This window comes from Schistosoma haematobium, chromosome 1 (genome assembly GCF_000699445.3).
Source record: "Schistosoma haematobium chromosome 1, whole genome shotgun sequence".
NCBI classification, from domain to species: Eukaryota; Metazoa; Platyhelminthes; class Trematoda; order Strigeidida; family Schistosomatidae; genus Schistosoma; species Schistosoma haematobium.
The window spans coordinates 62502927-62525899 of NC_067196.1; the positions used below are offsets into that span (position 1 = coordinate 62502927).

Sequence of the window (22973 nt, forward strand, 5' to 3'; positions counted from 1 at the left end):
AGGCAATTTTTGTAACATAATGTATGTTAAATGGATGTTGTTTACAATCAGAAAGCCGGTTACCATGAAAACCGAAAATAGATGACAAACAGGTATTACGTATTTAATTAATATTTACTGAAGACTGACTGAATTTTGACACTAACTAACAAACAATGGTTGCTTGCTTTGATCAATATGAAGTTAAAACTCTCAAGCATCTAGAAAGTTTCTGTAAATGAACTCTTAGTAAAAGACATTCAACAATGAAAAATAGAATATCAAATGTTATACTCTGTTATATAGTAAATTATATTTTCATGAAAAAATGGAGGTTTGGTTGATTTAAAGATACAGCATTCTGTATTTAAAAGTAAAAGCAAAAGTGATATGAAAGCATATGTACAAAAAAACAGTATAAGAAAGTTATGAGAGCCGAATAAAAAGACTAGAAATGACGGACCATACCAGTTGGAGATTCATCTAGATAGTTGTAAGTAATAGCTAACTATTTATAAATACGTATGTAATTACCTGATTAAATCAGTTTAGGCCACATCCTGCGCATACAAATAAAGAAGCCATATTTCAGTAAATACGATATATTCATAAACCAGCGGTCAATCAATTTGTTTCTTGATGAGTGCTTAGTTTGTTAACTGTGAACTATCAGTACTTGAGTATTTTAAGTCGATAGAATAAGAATTTTGATAAAGGGAGAAAAACAATGGAAGAAGTTGACTTAGTAGTTATGAAGTTACGCTAAATTAGTTAGTAGACAATAAGTATTCATCACGAATGTCATTCTGTCAACATATTATTAGTCTATAGCTTACAACAAGATAAACATATTAACAAGCTACTACTGAATTTCTCTCAGTCTTCATTTAAAAAATTGTCTTTTTAATCCTACACAATGTTTATTAAAGTTTTCTATATGGCTAAAATCAACATCTGAAATCCCTTAAAGCTATTTTGTGTTGTTACAAACACTTCATCTGTGTTAGATACTGAGACAGGTCGCAGATTAACAGACCATACTCATTCGACAATGTTATATGTATGTATGGAATGTCATTTAAAAATGAAAACACTTGATATCAGTGTATGTTGAACTGAAGACTGAGTTGACCATTTTCTTCAGATAGATAATTATTCGTTGAAACACGTAAAATTTAGATAACTGATTGCACCACTTGGAGCAAATTAATTACCTGGATCAGATTAATTGATAGTATCAGATAATTTATTTAGAAAGTTTATCGTTTTTAACTATTTCAATAAAAGCAATTGATGGATCTTTAATAATCACAGAGAAAATAGTATTATTTTATGTGAAACATTCTTTTACAGTCGTTTGCCAAAAAACTTCGATCACTATAGTTCTATTACTTTCACAATTTTTGGTGTTCCAGATAGGTTTTAATTTACTTCTGTTGTACACAATATGTCGTATTTCAAATAGCATCAAAACATCAAGAGATTGGAAAATTTTTAAAACTGGAAAAGCTTTCTAAGTAGTTGGTCCTCAGAGTAAGTATTATTTAGAGGATAAAATATGTTCTTATCTACAATCAATACGCTCTGTTATTGTAATTGGTGTTGTTTTCAATTGTAAAACAACTCCAAACAAATTATCAAGAATAGTGAAGAGACGTATGTACTTTTGACTGAAATCATGATGAAATTCGTTTTACTCTTTGCTCACTTGTGTTTATATAATTTCGTATAAATTCTCATATATTTTCTCATTCCATGATAATATCCATCTAAATGAATTGTTTTAATGGAGATTCGCTTTAACGGTTTGGGGATTTCGAATTACAATTTTATGCTTAATTGAAAATAAAATTTTATCTTGACGTAAATAGCTTCTATTTACTTCAGTTTTATATTAGGTAATAAATACTCGATGGTGCTCTTTGATTCTCTTCAAGAGGACGAAGGTAGTTTTCTCTCCGTTAGAGACGGCTTTCCGAGAACTGCAACGAAGCCTTCAGACGCCTTAAAGGAGCAGAAGAGTCCTAGCCAATCAGAGTATGATGGAGCTTTTTAGAATATCAGCGTGGCGTGCTGCTATTGGTCAGTAGCATAATATCTCTTTGAGCATATTGGCCAAAATATGATGTCGATTTAACAAATGTTAACATCTATAAATACCCGTGTTTTTTGTACAAAAATGAACCTTTGTAGTAAAGTGCTTTTCGCTTACTTTGCGCCTTTTCTCTCGAGTTCAGGTCGCTGCGTAGTTCTAGCTTGCGGGTTACCAGAATAGCTTAGGAACCGAATAGAGCGTTCAAATTAACAAGACTTATCAGAAATACTCTTAAATGACATTCAATAAAACTAGACACACATTTTGTACGAGATACTGATGACAAAACAAAAACTTCAGTTTCAAAAGTTCGAATTCTAAAATTCCTCGTTTTATTTAATCAATAGGGATTAAGTGATTGAACAAAAGTGTAAACTAATAAAATGACCATAATTTTCGTAGTCGCAGCTTTTAAAAAATGTTGAATTATCATTAGACGAAACAATGTGTTTAAATTTAAAGTTGAATAAAAATTAGAAAAGATATTAGAAATCCAGCGTTAACAAGTGAATAACAGTCAAAGTATAGATTTCAAGAATGAAAAGGAAGAAAAAGCGAAGCAATTTAGATAATTATCGGCACGTTTGATTGAAAATCAAGCTATTTATACCCCCAAATGCCCTGATACGGTTGAAGACGGGTAGAGTCCGCTCTCCCTCTCGAAATGCTGTCACATGGCCATACATATATAGCCACTGTCAGGAAAGTACTACTCACTGCTTTCTCGTGGCAGGGGTGTTGTTTACGAAATTGGGAAGACGAAAGGCGAATATCTGGCGCTTTCACCGGGTCGCTGGACACGAAGTATTCACCTAGGGAAGTTAGAAAACCCTGATTCCAAACCAATGTTGCACATAGACCCCAGGATCCTAAAGGAACTAATGGTATTTGAATCGATCGTTGATGACCGGCCTACCATAGGACTGCATCTCCTGACGTTTCTCCACTTTCTTGTGGATCAGACCTTCAGGTCTAAGGTTCTGGGTGTGGACCGCTAAGAAAACCACCTGCTTCGGTTTTGACAGCTGGACAGCATCCCAGCTTCCACACAAATCGAATGATTTATGTTGCGCATATGTATTCTGTGCCTTTTTGTATCAATATTTATGTGTTTAAATAAATAATATTTATGGTTCTGTTAAGTTAAAGGTTAAATAACATATTTCAACGCAGGGATTTCTGATATCACAAAGCTTTTTGAGATATCTTTAACAATTCACATTAAGTTCATTCCATTATTATATATTGAGTACTTAGTTGTGTGAAATAAATATCTACCGTAAACACTATTCGGTGCACCAGATAAACGCAGATGAAGGGAATACGTAATAGTTCTTAAATTCATTCATTATCAGCAAACCTCAGCAGCATACGTCAGTTTCAGACAGTATAAATTCAGCTAAAAATATAAATGAAGGCTGATAGAAACAAGTAATCAGTTTTGCTCTTTATATGAGTCATCTTAATCCGTATGTTTGTAGACATTACTTTCAGTAAGGCTTTAATAAAAAACATTTTAAAATCATCTAAATTATCTCGATGTTCTTTGATGAAACTATATTTTATTCTCAGAAAATATACAATTTAAGATAATTTAATTTGAAGTCATATGTGAAATGTCCCTTTCAGTACTCATTTAAATGATTATCTTAGCATTAAAATCAACTCAACTCGTCCCTCCAAATCAGTTACTAAATCATAATCATACGTAGATGATTTCTTCCTAATGATTTTTTGCAAGCAATATTGAAGGAAAACTCTTTATTAAATTAATTTAAGATGCTAAATACTCTTTTTAGATTTTTTATACTTGTGTTCCCGTAAGATGTCATACACACTACAGCAATCATTGTACACTGAACTCGTAAAAGTTTAGACAGCTATTTGCAACAGTTGGTATAAAAATGAGCAATGCATGTATGATAAACATTTATTATCCTATTTCTCTGTAAATGCTAATACTAGAAAGTAACTGAAAACTAAAATTCCTATAAGGTACACTGGTTAGATCAACACATTTATCTAGTACATAACTCATTATTTCACTGAAAAACTTTTACGATAATCAACATTCTAACATCTCGTTTAATCTGGTTAATGAACTTTTATTAAACTCTTAATGTCTTTAAGAAAACAAGGTGCATCACATTATGTTTCTCACAATTCTGGTAATAAAATGGAAATCCCTCAATTAACAAAACCAACTGAATTATATCATCTGGTTGGCTTATATAAGTTTATTATACCTAGAGGGTGCAACCAAACAAATTTATCACAAGCTCAGTTTCTCTCCTATCACTATCAATTTCATCCTTGCCATGTTTACATAAAAAGATAGAAAGGCTTGACAATTATTTACTTGGGTCAAATAAGCGTTTCATTCTAATTATTTTCTATGTTGTGATTTTAAAGGACAATAGGGAGTTGAGTGTTCAATATAACTAATGAAGTAATATATTAATCTAATTAGTATATTCTATGGTTCATGAACTGAATTAATAGATTACGATGGTTTATATGCATATATGTGACCTTAAAAAATTTATGCTATTCAGTGAAAGGTTTTATTTTTACATATGAATAAATTTATTGTATTCAATTGGTGAATCTATATTTCCATATAAAATAAATTTTAGTTCAAGTAGTAGCGTACTCTAAGAGGGTTTAAGAATGAAGAAGAAAAACAGAACTAGTAAACTACACATAATGAGGATGGGATGAACATCAGGATATTCAGAATATTATATCCCATATACTGGTTTATAAGGGAAGGAGAAAGAATATCTATTTCAGCTTGATAATAGAATGAAAGCATGAAACGCTATGACCTTAAATGTATGTGAAATGGAAGACATACTTTAAAATCAACACAAAAGTTTGAAATTTTTGTGACAAGGACTTCAACTCTTAGTAGTAAAATACGGAGGAACTTCGTAATAATTTTTATCAAGTTCACTTAGCACTCACGTAATTTTGGTAATATTCGATCTCTTCTCAAGGCTGAAGACAGCTCATGTTCATAATCCCCAACAAACAGGAATATTTCAGAATAACCTGACCTTTTGGCAATATTTCTAACTTAATATATGGAATTCAGTTAATTTTGAGAACGAGACGTTTACTACTAGAAAGTTACCGATAAGCATAAAATTAACTTTCTTATTAAAAATCTGAGAATCTAGAAAACATTATAGAGGATAAAATGACGTGAATGCATGTCAGTCTTTGCTATTAACTATACATTTATACGTACGGTAATATTTTTATTCGCTCTAATAATCATACTTAAACCAGAAAAACATACATGATCGATACCTACCCATGGATTATATTATGCTACATCAACGTCGGAAAAATCGAATGTTCTAGGTCCTACTTGTGGTGTAGTTTTTAGCATTAACTTCTGTGTAGTTACATGATATTAATGAAAAGCTATATAGTCCTCCTTGATATTTAGTGGTTTATTAGTTGATATTAATCCAAGATACAAACTAACATCAGAATATTTTATAATGTTAGTTCATTGATCTTGCTATGGTGAAGCAATGTTATCTAACCTACTCTTAACACAGTATAGGATCTACTGAAAATGTTATTTCAAAAAGACACAATCTGACTTTTAGAAGTTTACTGGCTGTTGTTCAACTTACAAACAAACATTTATCTTGTTTTGTAAAGATGACTAGGCAATGTCAATATTCATGTGATATAATAGTTAATAGGTCTAATACTTATGTATATACTGAATAGGAATACTGAAATAATCTGATGAATAAGTATTTCTTGACTATTCATGTGTGTATGATAAATTCACTGGCTTTAGTGGTAGACTTCTCTAAATAGTAATCAATGAAAATTTTAATGATATTTAAATAAAGCCAGAACAAATATAGATGCAGAATAATATGAATGTATTATATTTTGTGGTTTCTCATCAGCTGCTTATAGCCAAATATGTATTAGGATTTTACATAGGGGTAAGAAATAGTATTTCTTACCTCTATGAATTCATATTATTCTGCATCTATATTTGTTCTGGCTTTGTTTAAATTCATAAAATGAACTAATTGCATGAAATTTAATGATATTTGTGACTTTGAAAATCTTGATTTACTATTGAGTTAATTTGAATACAACTGATTTACTGTTTAGAGCTGTTAGGGAAAGTTTATAGGCACAACTCATTAGCAATATTCTTGAAATTTTATCGACTTTTGGTTAGGTGTTGTCACAGACTAATATTAATTAAAATAATCGGTTGGAATAGCTTTCTTCAATACATAATGAAACGGTCTCAAGATTAAGCATTCGTATAGAGACCTGAAGGTCCTGGGTCCCGTCTTCGGAAGATTAGTCTTCTTCTTTATATCAGTTAAATGTGTATTGAATTAACGTGCTGTCAGAAATAAACCAGTTTCATTTACTTATTTAGTCTGAATAATCAATACCACGAATACCCTAATCACCACTTAATGAATAAAATATAATTATAATCGTAGAGAGGCATAATTAAAGCAATATATGGAATTAACCAGTAACTTTCAGAATTGCAGAACTTAATATAGAAAAGCAAAACAATAAACCGGGATCAGATTTTTAACTAGGAAATTTCGGGTACTTTATTGTTAATGAAGTGAGTCTTCAATGTAACTATTGGAGTGTTGTTATTTTTTATTAACCAGTTCAGCATTAGTAAACGATCTTCTACACCCTGTTAAATAAAGCTTTTGTGCTTAGTACTCATTAAACACTTCTAAGAAGTGTAACGACACTGTTCGGTTTAACTCATCGAAAAAGGGGCGTAAATTCCGAAATGTTTTTTGTTCAAATTTATTATAGCAGTTTATAAAATAAATATTTGACATACAGTACAATTTTTGTCATTTTAATTTACTCCTGTTAATATTTTCCAGTTAACAGGAAACCAGTTTAGGCATAACTACATAGTACTAATGGATACCCAACCAACAGATAATAAAACGCTGAGTTCGATTATCAAAATGTGAAATGATAACTTACACTTTATCTCAATGTAGCATAACTTAGTATTCCCAAGACAATCATAATAAGGTCATGCTTAACATTTTAATTACTATCAAAATTAAAAAGAATAAAAACTAGAAGCATATACTTTCACGAAAATACAATAAGAGAAAATAAATCTATTAGATCTACAAACAGATAGATCGGAAACATGCAAATGATCACCAGAAAAAACAATCACTAAAATTCATCATTATATGTAACTTCAAGTCAATCACTACAAATATTTTTATTAACTAGTCAGCAACGTTCTTTAATAAGTATAGTATACTATACCATCGTGATGTTTTCCACTGAGTAGTTCTTAATGCGTCAGAACAATATAAAACTAGAATTGCCTGATCAATAATTTTGTCTGACCATCTAGTGTTGTCAAAGATAAGTTTAATTTTTATGGTCTTTGGTAAGGTCTATGCAGTGATAATATCAGGACATACACCGTGTAAAACTCACAGTTAGGGTCACAGAAATAATAACTTGGTAAGTGAGAAAAATAAGCTGTGGTTTAGGAATCTGTGGTCTTGATTATCCACAAATTCATTGCTATCGTAATGTAGATTTAATAAACACTATGTGTCAATAAGTTGGATATGGTTTCTCAGTTTTTTGAACTAAAATAAGTCAAAATAAATCGATCCCATGACAGTTTTCTTTTCTTTCAATCGACACATAGAACTATTATACCAAAGAGATGATTTCTAAATAATAGATTCTACGTTGTATATTTTTTTAATAAAATAATATTCTACATTCATTGAAAATGATCGCAAAAACTCTTTCAGCTTGTAAATGAAAATTATAAGTGTTTAATGTCAACCAATAAATCATAAATATAGTTTTGTCTCTAATGAAAATAAACATCCTTCAGTATATAAGACATAAGCATGTGTATAATTAATTAACATTCTTATTCTATTTTGTTTACAAGAACAATTTTCTTTTAAAAATAACTAGAAGAATTAAATTCTGAATTATTTACTTATAATCATCACTTTATGTTGATTTGAACTTTCATAAAGGAACCAATTACATGATCTCTATTATTTTTCATCTAAATTGCTTTGATATGATTATGTATGAACAGACTATTCATGTTGTATAGAATAAACACAACTATGTTTTCCTACTGTCCTATCAAAATAAAAACTATCAGTTGGATCTCGTGTATGTGTATTAAAAATGTTTTTCCACTTCTTTTGGATTTCATTTAAACATGATCACTCTCTATTTTTATAGGGTACTTCATGTTAATATTGTCTCACTTTCTAAATATGTTTTTTGTATAAAATAACTTATTTAAAAGAGGTAATAGAAATGGAGCTCACAGAATAGACTGTAGTTAATATTACCAAAATTCTTTAAACTATGGAGCAGTAGCTTAGTTGTTACAGACTTCAGCTTTCAACCAGTAGGTCTTAAACTTCACCTTTATTCTACCTACTACTGTTTGGACGACGGAAATAAATTACTGATCCTCATCCTCGAATAAAAGTTTGGCTCAAAGGCAAATATATCAGCTTATTGTTGATAATTGAGTAACATTTCAGTACATTTACATAACAACATACACTACTATGAGGGATAAAACAGTATTTCAGAAATAGAGTAGAATCATAAAGTTTCCCAGATAGTTTAATTCGGAGGGACTTCTAGAGCAACAATTATTAGGAGTTCAAAAATATCAATTACTAATACTGTCTACTGGCTTCCTCATTACATAAAAAGAGTAGATCATAAAATTCTAGTGACTTTAGTGACTTCAGTCATTATGAAAATGAAAATAAAGAATAACGCACTTATTATAAGATTCTAAAAAGGCAAAAAGGGAAATTAGCTAACTAAAACATCACATTGTATTTTGAGGTAAATACATATTAGTCACTGCAGGGTCTTATAAGTACACTGCAAACTCACAACGTCTAAACCTTTAGAAAATCTTTGTATCAAACACAAATGATTAGATAATCAGGTAACTATATAGTGCTCGTTTTCAAATCTAGAAGAAAGAGATTTTTAACTTAAATATATATTGTTAAATTATAAGACCTTTTTTGACTTGAATAACGTTTGCAAATGGCCTATGTCTGACTAAGTTATTTTCAGTATTTTGTTGCATAAGAGATTTGCAAATAATCTCTACATCAGTTTTCCCATACCAACAATCGATCAGTTACTTCGAATTTGAAGGAATGGAAGGCCAGTAACATTAACCTTCAAATGTAAATTATCATTATCTTTTGTAATTTATTGGTATGTCATGTATGCACACTAATACAACAGAATTTTTCAGTTACTCAAGGTAGAAGTGAACAAAATAGAGGAAGCAAGGACACCTTAAGAGAAAACAACAAAGTGAACATAAATAACTAATTTACCGAATGACTTGCTAAAAACTACTATCTGTCATTCAGTAGCATACAAAAGGATAAAGGAAAAGGATGATAAAGAAAATACTTAACATATTTACTTTAAATTTTGCACCTAGAATAATTCTACTAGTGGAGTAATATAGTTTGAAGAGGGTAAAGACAAATGATTTGGAAATAACAACTATCATTACACTAAGAATTAAAACATTACGGAACATGTTATTTGCAAACAAACACTATTACGAATTATTTTTTACTCTTTGATAGTTTCTTGTTTGATAATTATGTGGATGTAAATCTGTTAGCGAGCTAAAGTACATGAAATGTTGAATTCTGCTTCAGAGATCTAAAGCCATTGTAAACAACACGAGATCTAAAAATCGCGAGTTCAATCCTGTGTGAAATCGTGAGTATGCCCAAGTTAGTCCCCAAATTAAAGGATTTTCAAAGTCTTTTGTATCAAAATAATTTTCAAACTAATCCTAACCTACGATAAAAGATGCCAATAGATCCAACGTTATATGATGGAAGGTAGCCTCCAAGAAACTCTGAAATTATTTCCTTTTCTAATTGGTAATCATCACCAAGACATGCCTTATTCTTGAGGTGATAAGTGTTTCCTTCTCCCATGTTTCTTAGCTATATATATATAGTATTTTGATCTCTACTCTGGATAGTCTAATTCCGAAGCTTTTGTTGCAGTGCTCGTCAACATTTTTAGTACTTAATTTGAGCATATTATATTTCTGAAAAAATATATATCACGTACAACCTGACAGTCCAGTACTTAGTGTGAATCAATAAAACGTATTCGAAAACACACCCATCGACCAATCAATAGAACAATCAAACAATAATTAATAATAGCATCATATCAGAGTGAATTAATGATCATAAAATGATTTTAAATAAAAAATATGAGCAGTTGTGAATAAGTTAGCTTTGCACCTGTGTATTTAAGAAAAGAAACGAAACATTCATTTAGGAAATGAGCTTAGCTGATATGTAAAATTGTCTATTATTTAGTTATTGTTCCTTAAAATTAACGATATATTATATAATTAACATTATGTACATATTACTTTAAAACTGAAAAGCCGCTTTACTTTAAAACAGTCCCTGTTATTCGAATGAAAATCCTAGTAATGTATTGGATAAATGTAGCAAGTCATACACTACACCATTTAAAACACCCAGTCACGTTTCAACTGGATAATCATATACTGTCATTAAAACTCCTTCAAATAATCTGTTGTTAGAAATCACATTGCGTACTAGTTTTAGTTAGGTAGGTGAAAACCAGGAAGCGCTGAGCGGCTTTTCCCCCTGGTATGGAACTCCTCAGCAGTCCACATCCATGAAACAGGGCCTCTAGTCTGATAAATGAACACTTAACCGATATACCACTGAGCCAGCATCCAGTGACGTACGTCCCTGCTTTCAACTATGTCGCTAAACTCTGCAACCATCCTCCATTGCTTAAGGCAGATAGTTGTTTCAGCCAGAGATGGTTGAACTTCACTAGTCACCACTTCTCCAGTGAAACTTATGAGATCACTTTTTCAGGTGACTGTTTGACATAAGTTTAATCTATTTGGTGAAAAGTTGAGAAATATAATGCTTTTGTGTCTTCGTTCGAATAGATTTCTATTTCGAAATTTTTTAAACTTGATCAATTAAAATATATATTACTAATCAAAAATCTGGACTTACGATGGACGCAAAATAAATTTTGCTTTGTAATCGAAATTGATTAACTACTGGTAGGTGGATTACAAACAATCTTGTCATATTCTTAAGAGCCAGCTGCAAATATCATATCATAAATTATGGTCTACACTACTCAAATATTTATCGTTCGAAGGGGCCTCGTTAGGTAATATGCCATATAATTTACTTCATATATGTGTACCTCTACTGATTGCAAGGTCAAAGATCGTCAGTAGTCCATTAAGTGAAATTGTTCAAAAAGCCTACAGAGTACTCTCAAAAGATGGCTATTCGGTCAGGAGTACGAGCGAGGATAATTTAATCCCGAAAGCGACTTCAGCTTATTTGAACAACTATCAACAATAACCCTGCTTCTTCATGAACAATAAGGAGGTTAATGACATGCAACATAGATGTCTTCAGGTATGTAGCTAATGCTGGGTGGAAAGTGTCAAAAAATGTTTATCTAGCACATTGTCCTATACACTTCTGTAAAACTGTCTCTCTTTCCTTGGCCAGTTGACGAATCAAGTAATAAGCCAGACATCCACCACATCCGTTGTAAACCGGTATACAATATGCTTTTCGTCGTTAGATCTACCACAGATTTCTTGAACAAACAGAACCCACAAACACAAAATAATTTGGACGATTGTCACACACAGAAGAGTCTAATAAAAAGCGCTACCATTAGGTTGAGCTCGTTTGACAAGACCACGTCATCAATAAAAACAAGATGAGTAATTAAGCCAGTTTTTCAAGTAATAACAAAATATATAGTCTTACTCTACGTTTGAGGCAATAAGGGGTAACTGTTCCTTAGAAATTCATAAGCTAAGCTTTGATTCACCTTTTCTGATAAATGGCTGTAAACAGCAGAAAATTTTGGGCATTTAAGCATCTGCTACAGCAAAAGCCTACAACTTCCGGGCAAGATCAATATCTACACAGTAAGAGCTATAGCAGCTCAAACTAACCCAGTCGTCGAGGAACCGCCACAGTGACTTGCAAAGTATTTCCAACTGTGGAATCGAATCGCAAAGTTAAGACGTTGATCAGCTTGCAATCTAATCCAGACGAATAAGGGATAGCCTAGTCAGTTAATGGCGACGATATTAAGTAATCCAGTCACTAGAAAGGTCAGCAATCATAGTTCCTACACATAACTTCAATAATATGTCTTAGTCGGAATCTATTTTGACTACACTTCCGTTCGAATCATGTCCCTTAACTTTCACACCAGACTTTTACATGATTATCTAGCTTATATTTCGTCACAAAGTTTTAAAATCACTCTTATGCAACATTTACAGTCCCCCTTCCCTAGTAAAATACTTTTCGTCCGCAAATGATTTAACAAGCTATTTATGGAGCAATTCATCAGAGATTGTCGTTTATGGTAGCTTAGTCTAATTTTCAGGGCAAGTCTTGATCTTTTGACATCTTGAATTCATATTTCATTAAAAAGCGCCCACAAATGAATACCTTGAATAAACAGTCTATCGTTGATGCTGTTGGAATGAAAATAGTTCTAAAGAATAACTTCTATGATCACTATGTTATGTTTTATTTACTGAATGGCAAGTAAAACTATTCTTTGGTGGGAAAATATTTGTCACCTCACCTAATCATGAAAGTAAGACTGTTACAAATAACAAATTCAGCAATAAATAACTGGACTGCTTGAGTTGTAAATACATTTATTCACTTTATTAGGCATTAGGAAAGTTGTTATTCAGTTTGTGGATAAGTTTTAGTAACGGTTAAGTTGGTGTTGGACAAAATTATTTCAATAGCCACGGAATTTATGGTTTTGATTGTGCTGAAAGCGATCCAAATTGTTTGCTTTATGCAGCTTAAACTTGCTTTAATTCTATTTCGGTTATTTATTCACTTTGAAGAAATGACTTGCATTGTTAAGAAATATCAGAAATGCAATTTTCTACTCATTGGGACATGACAAAAAATACAACTATTATTAGTATCTTATACAAATATTCGTCAAGATTGGAACGAATAGTTTTACAGAATTTGGGCGCCGAGTAAATACAAGTCATTATATGTAAAAATTATATTTTAAATAATCTCAGCGATTGAAATCTAAATAATTCCGACGTTTCGTTCAGCTAACTTGTCTGGACTTCTTCAGGGTAATAATCAAAGAAGTCCAGACAAGTTAGCTGAACGAAACGTCGGAATTATTTAGATTTCAATCGCTGAGATTATTTAAAATATGATTTTCACATATAATGACTATTATTAGGATCTATAGAAGTCATAAAATTGGCCAAAACCCACGTGGATGTCTTGAGAGAAAGCCTATGGTAAAATCTAAGGTCTGCATATTATATTGGTCCTCGCTGATCCATTACTATTTCATGAACATAAGACAGCGCGATGTGTTATTTGTTGTATCTCAATATCAAGTATTTATTAATGTCTTGTTGTCTCTTAAGCAGGTTAATTTTTACGATTGCGAAAAGAAAAACAAAAGTAAACGACCACTTATCCAAATACCTATCCGCGCAACGTTTTGTAAAGTGTTATAGAGTGTTTGACAAACAAATGCATTACATATTCACTTTGTTTCTATCTCAAAAACAATATATTCGTTTTGGACAAACTAAAGGGGACAGGAAAAACCTTTGATGCAACATTTGTATATTACGTAAATGAAGTGTGATAAAGAATTTTATCTAAATGCACTTAAAATAGGACGCACATTTCCCATTAAAGATGAACATCATTAGATATGCTGCCATAACTTAAAGTAAAATAGGACAGAAAAGGATGCTTTGATCATGTGGTCTAGAATGTTGACTAAACAATTAACATGCATCGTTGTAACCTGGAACTATTAATTAATGATTTATAAATTAACATTAAAATAAGCAGTTGAGTAGTCAAGTCTAATTTTCCCATATGCTAATAGACTAAAAATAAGACTAAAATGATAAAAATATGGTAACATTTAACAAGTTATTGGTGTATTGCATCGTAGTTTAAGCATCTGAAATTGTTGATACTGAACGAATAGTAGTTACTATAACACAGTAACAAAAATGACACATTACAGCTTTCTTAAAGTTGGTACTTTCCAAATGCCTATTAATTAGGGTATACATTACTTCTTTCAAACGTCAACAGCAATACAGTTGTTGAGGCACGTCTTAGCAGCCTGAATAATCGACCACTTTCAGGTATCCCATCGAAACATTTTTATCAAAACGCGAGCATTAAAGGAGTTTTAATATGTCGGATAAAAACTATGACTGATGCTTTAAGAGTTGATATTGGTTTCTGTGAAGTATAAACAGCTTTCGTTGTTTCTGTAGCAGCAAGACTTTGAGGTGGGATTTAAAAGTTAAGCAGGTGCAAACAGTTAGTTGTTTGAACCATTCTGTTATTTAGGAAGGTGAATAAAAGACGATAGTTGTATTTCTCAAAAACAATAAATATAACTGATATGAGCTTAGTCATCGACTTATCTAAAAGCGCCCTTAAAATTCACGTTCCAGGATGTTATGGAACATTAACTCACAGTTACATTTAATAAGTAAATGTAAACCTAATTTTCACTCCACATTTTATTCTGAAGGCAGTTACGTGAAGTGGTACTATAATGTTTCACTAATCTATCTAGAAACTACACACTTACATTAAGCAACAAAAACAGCCCTACAAACGGTGAACAGATATCATAACACGACAAAAATGTGTAAAGTGCATGACAAATGACAGCCACAGACTTACTTTGTTGTCTGGCATCAATAAGCCAATATAAAAAGGTAATATTGCAACGACATCTATTATACTCATCACAGATATAAAAAACTTCCATCTATTTGGCGCAGCATACATTCTTGCGCAGTATTCTACAGTGAATATGACTACACATGCTGTGTCGAGGCATGAAAAGGCATCTATGTACCGGTCGCCACAAGCCCGTTGTTTACTTAGTCCAGGTTCTGGCCCACAAGGTATAGTCTCCGTAATATTGGCAAACACGGAAACAGCAATAAAAAAGCCGGTTACGTAGTAAATGACAATTGCAGTAGTAGAAAACTCTGGGTTTTCGAAGGCCTGCCAAAGTCTGTTACGAAAATCCTTTGGCACTTCAGCATTCTCTTTGGTTGAGGATCTTTCCTCCAGAAGACGCTCTGAATTTTCACGTTTACTGTCATGGTAATCTTCGTAGCAGCAATCACCTAGAGCTTCCGATGCTATTCGAAAGTAGGCAAGTTCATCTTCATACTGCATGACACATTCTTTCTTAGGATAATGGAGGTGCCCGCAACGATAATAAGTCAATATATGTCGAAATATTTCAGGGTCTCTATCAAAGTAATATTCGCCACTATTCTCATCATAAAAGTAATCACGCTCATCTGATCCAAGCAAAGTATGCGGATACTGATTCAAACTGCTTGTAAGTACTTCAAATCTCTGACCGCTTACATTAATAATTGCCTTCTTCTCATAAATATCTTGATTTGAATCATCCTTTGTGCACACATTTTTCGGAAGACGATGTTGAGCGATCGGTACCCATCCAATCGCTGAGGCTCTAACGAGAGGTAACCAAGCAGAAGCCTGAGCCATATCACATATCTGAGCCATTAAATATCATTTCATGAACCAGTGTACGACTCCCAATAATCCACCATAATTGTCCTAGTTATTGAGTGATGATATACAAATTAAATTTTTAAATTCTGTCATGTTCCAGAGTTGACACAAAATAAAAAAGTACATGCGCGTATTCACAGAACGATCGCTCACAATTATGAATACTTATCACTGAAAAATTTGTGGTTATTGACACAAACAAACAAACTCGTGCTTAGTTTAAAAAGTTCTGAATTTCGCGATAGTTTCACCTGTTTCATATTACTCCTGTTTAAAAATGTATTCTTCATGATGATGCAGTAAGCAAATGGATTGAATTACAGTGAATTTTCAGGATCGAGTTTCGCCTTTCATACACAACTCATAAAACGCGGTTGCTAAACTGCTAGCTAAGGAGCTTAGATCAAGTTGTTCTCCCCGCATTAGACTTTTCTTCAGTGACTGCTAATTTATCTTTCACTACGCTAACCTAGGCATCATGAAGTTTGAGCTTCTCGAATCCAACAAGATTTTATGGCACTTGAACCCACACAACTCGGCAGATTAAAAGGAATATAGCCCACAGTCTAGTCTAATCCATTCTTGCTGCTCCCACCAGACATTTATTGCCAAATTTGAGCTACTCTTTGACTGAAATTGAAACTTCTTCACTACACAAAAACAGTAGCAAGTCGGATGTTTACAGTCATAGAATCAATTTTCTGCATCACAATAAATGACTTGCCTCAAGATATAATGTTTGGACGATGCGTGTCCTTACTGTTTGTAGGCAATTTGCCTGGAATCTCTGCTTATCAAGCCCTCAAATTCACAGATGATTTTGAGAGTAGTATAGAGATAATAGGGTTAACTTACTTCTTGTCTCTTCAGAAATTTATGACAGATATAAGACTAGACTGGTGGAAACCTCTCGATATCTGAGAAATACTAGTGGTGAGAGGTAATGACATATCCACCCCATATTCTTTAAATTTCCTCAATATCACAATCTCCACAACAGAAAGTATCTTAGGCATCATCTCCATGATACATAGTGTAACTGCACCAGTGGTGGCCCAGTGGTCGACAAAAAAAACATCTGCTCATAACGGTTTGGGAGAAACGACTGTGTTATTGAGGTCTACTGTTGCAAATCGCCAACCACATCTCATGTTTACCATCTGACATGGATTACTTATTCATCTCATTCAGGTACCATGGCTACTTCGATGGCCGGACAAGATCAACAGTGTTATTACAGAAATGTATCAGGAAGAGCGGGTGTATAAACAGAGTGAGACCACTGCCGCATAGGCCAGTCCATAGCGTGCAACTGACATATGTACGTCCGTTGTCTTTGACCTTGATGAAGATTTATAAACTGTAAGATATCCAGTGACCAAAATGTCGGCTGGTTTTGTTAAGAACCAGTAACATTTCACTGATCCTACACTGTCCATACGTCTTCCTGTCTAGCAAAATAACGAGTTGAGAAGATTGTCACAAAAAGCATTTGGAAATAAGCAGGACATAAGTGAGCATGATGGAGAGTTGTGTTATCTAAATGACATATTCAGGGTTAGTACAGCAGTGACCCGAAGAATCAACTTGAATAAATGGTTTTCTGAATCCATTGGAGGTTCAGTGAAGTGCCAAATCATCAGGCAGTCAGGTCACTGAATATCGAACAGTTCACTTATCCCGGTCAATGACAACCAACTCGCATCAGTTAATCGCACGGCATAGACTTGCCCATGTGCAGTGGTCACACTTTCTCCGTTGTACCCACACTTACCGATATATCCATGTAATAAAGTCGTTTTTCTTGTACAGTTATCAAAGTAGGCGTACTACCTGGACACAAGGAATGGGTAATCTACATTTGGCATCAACCCTGATGTGTGACTTCAACGTTAGTTGGTTGTTCATACCATTTCTGCATGAATCGACACAGATCATCTACGCTGGTGATCTACGCCACCTTTATCAAGTTTATTGCCTGAAATCTCGAGTAACTTAATGATGCGCCCTCAATCCATTCTTCTATTCAATCATATATCTACCAAATAACTGAGTATAGATACGTTCAATTATAATCAACTTCAGTACTAGTACGTTTAAATTTGTTATTATAGTATTAGAGCTGATCCGAAAAATGGGAAATATGTCATGATGTGACTACCTAATTATGATGACTGGGAGTATTTGAATTATAGTATGAACTAAGAATCTCAGAAATAACGTAATCGAATCAAGAAGTACTAGATAAGGACAAACGAATGTACTGTATTTGGAATTCAAAATCAAGCATTCAACAAGTACAAAGGAATCATTAGTTCATTCATGCACCACATCCGCCACAGCTTAAATTGTAGTGTAAGTGTCTGTAATTGATTGTAGATCTTCTCAAGTTCATCCTGTGTCTGCCCTACATTGTATTGGATAAAAACTATGTAGTATCTAGAATGTGCTCATTAGTATTGGAATTAACAACCGAAACCGGAACAGACTCACCTGGAATTTTATACAATCAGCATGCCGATTTTGTAATGAAATCATTAATATCTAGAATTCGAACCATAGATTTTTCAACACTACCCTCCACCACGAAATAATGTTGGATCTTTATATCCTCAAGTTATGAATGATGTGGCTTCATTTAAAACGTATTTCTCACATTGGTTAAAGTGAACATAAGAAGTGACTTTGTGATAAGTATAAACAGCAGTTGATATGAAGTCATCCGAATTGTAATCGAAATCGAGCTCATTTAGTACTTGTGCTTCGCATTGAACAAGTTTCCCACAAGAAACAAATGCATTATGAAGACAAATAATATTTGGTAGAACATCAAGATTTGATTCTTCGGAAATAGTTTCCTCAAATTTATTAAGAATGTCATTGCAGAGTAAACAACCTTCTAAAGGAGTCTATTACTTATTTATTCACGTCTGTTGCACATTTTTATATTGATATTTTCCAATATATGATATTCTGGCAACAACTTGCGATGACGGATAAAGATAAAAATAGTACCAATATAATAGACTCCGATGTACGCATATCGAATATTAGACGTCTTTCATTCGCATGACGATATATTCCACGCTTTATTCGAAAAACTTCCCCAAATAACTATTCTCACTGACCCGGCTGCTTGGTATGGAATGCATACGCACTACCGTCTACCAGCCAGCTTCAAATGGTTTAGTTGAACGATTTCATCGCCAACCTAAAAGTGCTCTACGAGCACACGAAAACGGCAACTGGCACGAAACCTTACCGCTCGTTCTCTTAGGCATCAGAACGAGCTTGAAGTCAGGTATCCAATGTTCCGCCGCTGAACTGATATACGGCACGACGTTGCATCCGCCTGGGGAATTTTTCACACCACGGAGCGGTAACGATTTCAATAAATCAGACTACGTCCATCGACTGTCTGAATTTATGCGAACACTGCCTCCGGTGTCAACTCGAATACAACATCGACAGGTCACTTTCCCCAGAGATTTATCTACCTGTTCACGTGTTTTCATGCGAGCAGATTCGGTACGCAAACCACTGCAACAGCCTAACAAAGAACCCTTTCATGTGATTTCTCGTCACGAAAAGACCTTCAAAGTTTATCGACATGGCCGCGTCGAGATCGTCAGCATTGACCGTCTCAAACCAGCACACGTCGATGACAGTACCCTACCTGATAAGCTGAGACTCAATGCTAAACCCATCAAACCTGCTAGCGGGATCCCTACATCTACTCCAGATCCCACGCTAGATACATCAGAGACCTCATTCTCACATCCCAGTCAACGGCGCGTGTCATCTGCACCATCTAGGGACGAGACTTCAGTCTCACGTCCAGATCAGCAGACCACGCCGCCCTTGACTTCTGATGAGATAGCAGGCTCGCGAAGTACAAACGAGACTACTGTCTCACGTTCCGGTTGCCGAGTACGCCTACCCGCACGCTTTTGCGACTAAACGCACAATCAACAACGGATGTAGTGTAGGACTATTTCTATACTACATGCATGCTACACCTTTTCTTTTTCTTAGATCTTTTTGTATCCTGAGCCCACGCATCCGACCATCTCCCGTTTGGTACCGTCGACTTCAGTCAACCTTGGCGAAAGCTGGTCTGATCACCCACCCTCTTGTCAATGCACTCAGTCAATATTCTGGTTTTGAATCTGCTTAGCATACGTTTGGTCTCGCAACTGGTTGTTATGGTCACTTCTAGTTCCGTGGCTCAACGTGGTTCCGTCCTACGTCTGCAGCGTTTATTGCCCGCACCACTACGAACGCAATCCTCAGATCCTGGATACGAACCACCCTGGTGTGGTACGCCAACATAAGCAACAAATACAGTACGTTTCTCCTGGTACCGTTCTAAGTAAAAGACCTTCGGTGGCAACTCGAGGATCAACGATCGCTTCCTGTTCCGTCAACCCTTTTGTCCTACAATCGCACGTTTGCCGTTCAGTCCCACGAACGAAACTGCTACCTATCGAAAGTTTAAACCCTTTCTAGCGGTATGCTCCTGTAGTGACCTACTTTTATCAAGAGAACGGGATTGGTTTAATGGAAACAATCATTATAACCAATTATACCAGTGATTGTCTTACTGTACTTGTTTGTCTAACTGTACTAAAGAAATTCTTCCTTCCGTTGCTTGTGACCTTGCACGCACTGACGTTTGCTCAGTGATTGCGCCTGTACTCTTTGGGCACGATCTCGGTACTCTTTCGATACCACGAGATCGCCAACAAATATATCTCGCTACAACCTCTAATCGCCTACTGATATCTAGTACGCAACCTTCTTGTAGTGGTGATCATAGTCAACCGCTACTCGACGCCGCGCTACATCCTCATGAATCATTTCACGAAATCTTCCTCCTCTACCAAATTCGAAATTTGTATACTTAACATAGTCCAGCAGTAGATCCTTGAGAGTTGTATAAGAAATCGAAGTGGGCTTTCCCGGTAAAGCCAGAGTTTTCATTAAGCTATGTGCTTCTTTTCCAATGAATGTGAGGAAGTGTGCTACAATATTAACATCCTGTGGTGCTTGAATGAACTAATGATTCCTTTGTACTTGTTGAATGCTTGATTTTGAATTCCAAATACAGTACATTCGTTTGTCCTTATCTAGTACTTCTTGATTCGATTACGTTATTTCTGAGATTCTTAGTTCATACTATAATTCAAATACTTCTAATTATCATACATCCTCATCATCTTCCTTCTTCATAGCGCAGATTTCAAACCCTTCAAAGTAATCCTCAAAAGCATCAAAATCTGAATGTTTGTCCAACCGTTCCATTACAAGCCCAATCGCTACGCTAATATGATGATTAGAAGCATTTGAATTATAGTATGAACTAAGAATCTCAGAAATAACGTAATCGAATCAAGAAGTACTAGATAAGGACAAACGAATGTACTGTATTTGGAATTCGAAATCAAGCATTCAACAAGTACAAAGGAATCATTAGTTCATTCAAATACCACACTAATTTACATGAGCTTACGTAGAAGTCACATTGTAGTCCACGCTGACTCGTCCTACGTGACAGTCAGAATTATAACGTCTAACACCTTGGATAAACAATATTTGGACTGAGTAGAGAGCAATATCTTCAATATAAAACCAGAAGTTCTATGGGGATGAACATGCCCGCATGACATAACAACCAATTGTCCTCACATTCACTATTACCGACCTCTTCCAAGTGTTAAATACTGAACATGAATTTCCTACTTTATCTCATATTTAGCTTGGAAGATCATGTAGTTAGAATCTAATGCCATTACATTACTCTCCCACCATATTCAACGTGAAATCGGTTCAATATCAAATGGAGTGTGGTTGTCGCTTGCGGGAGGTTACCAAAGGTATAATAAGAACCCTCCATATAGTAATAAGCTGAAAGATTAATCAAGAAGACGTCAGCAACTGGTCGGAAAGTACATGTTATAAGTTCGAAATATTTGGTTTACTCCTCCACACCCTCAAGATAAAAGTCCACGTGGATATTATTTGAGCGTTAAACAAACTAAGATCATCATAGCGAAGAAATATTTAGTACAGAGATATTTTAACAGGTCAGGGTGTATAGTAATGAGCGTCGGTTAATAGCTAAACACATGGACAGTAAAAGTATTTTGTGCTCGGAAGTAGAAAAACAGTCAGTTCTGTGTAAATCTTGGTATCTATATTATCTTTGGTTTACATCAGAAAGTCAGCCAACGTTCATGCTCGTATGCTATCCGTATGAGTTGATATATAATTTTATCTTCATTGGTAGACTAACTGAAGGAACAAAAGTATAACCACGCAGAGGAAGAATTTGTAGCGTGGCGTCGAGTCGCGGTTGACCAAGAACACCACTACAGGCAGACTGCGTGCCAGTTAACCGGTAAAATCCCCTGTAAGCCAAATACCAGAAGGCAGTTGATGGCTGTAGTCGAGATGTATTTGTTGGCGATCTTGTGGTATCGAAAGGATACCGAGACCGTACCAAAAGAGTACAAGCGTGGTTACCGAGCGTACCCGAAACCGTACAAGGTCACAATCAATCGAAGGATAGAGAGGCAGTAATATGGCTGTCTTTAGCACAGTTAAACAAACGAGCACAGTAAAACAATCACTGGTACAATTGGTTATAATAATCATTGTTTCCATTAAATCAATCGCGTTCTCTTGGTAAAAGTAGGCCACCACAAATTCCAACTAGCTTTCCAGTTAGTTTGTTAGATTTAATATGGTTTATTTAGTCACGATGAGATTTTCTCAACCTCATCATCGTTCACCCGTGATAGGATTTAATAAAACTACTAATACATATGAATGGTTATCAAGAATACATTTAATACATGAAATCGATTATGATTATGTTGATTTCGGATAGATAGATAACACTAATTTGTTCAATGTGAGTGCGTCCATGACAGACATGCTCCAGACTAAATATTTTGATATACAATAAACCAATTATTTGTATGCATATTTACAGACTGATGGTGCATACAAATCAGCTGTAAGAATCGAGTTTGGCACAAGGTAGAAATCGGATGATTTGAACAAGAGTGAATTGGAATTAACAAAGCTTATTTGACACAAATATGGGTGACATGTTGTACGACGCTTCCCGCCAAATAAATCTT

At 34.3% G+C, this 22973-nt stretch overlaps 1 protein-coding gene across 1 annotated transcript in view; it reads right to left on the bottom strand.

Moving 5' to 3' along the window:
- Positions 1-15988, bottom strand: part of KCND1 (Potassium voltage-gated channel sub D member 1) — a 60084-nt gene extending 44096 nt beyond the window's left edge. Inside the window, exon 1 of the mRNA XM_051209305.1 lies at positions 14950-15988. Coding sequence (XP_051074747.1) covers positions 14950-15816 — 867 coding nt within the window. The 5' untranslated portion in view covers positions 15817-15988. The remainder of the gene's footprint in view (positions 1-14949) is intronic.
- Positions 15989-22973: the final 6985 nt, after the last annotated feature.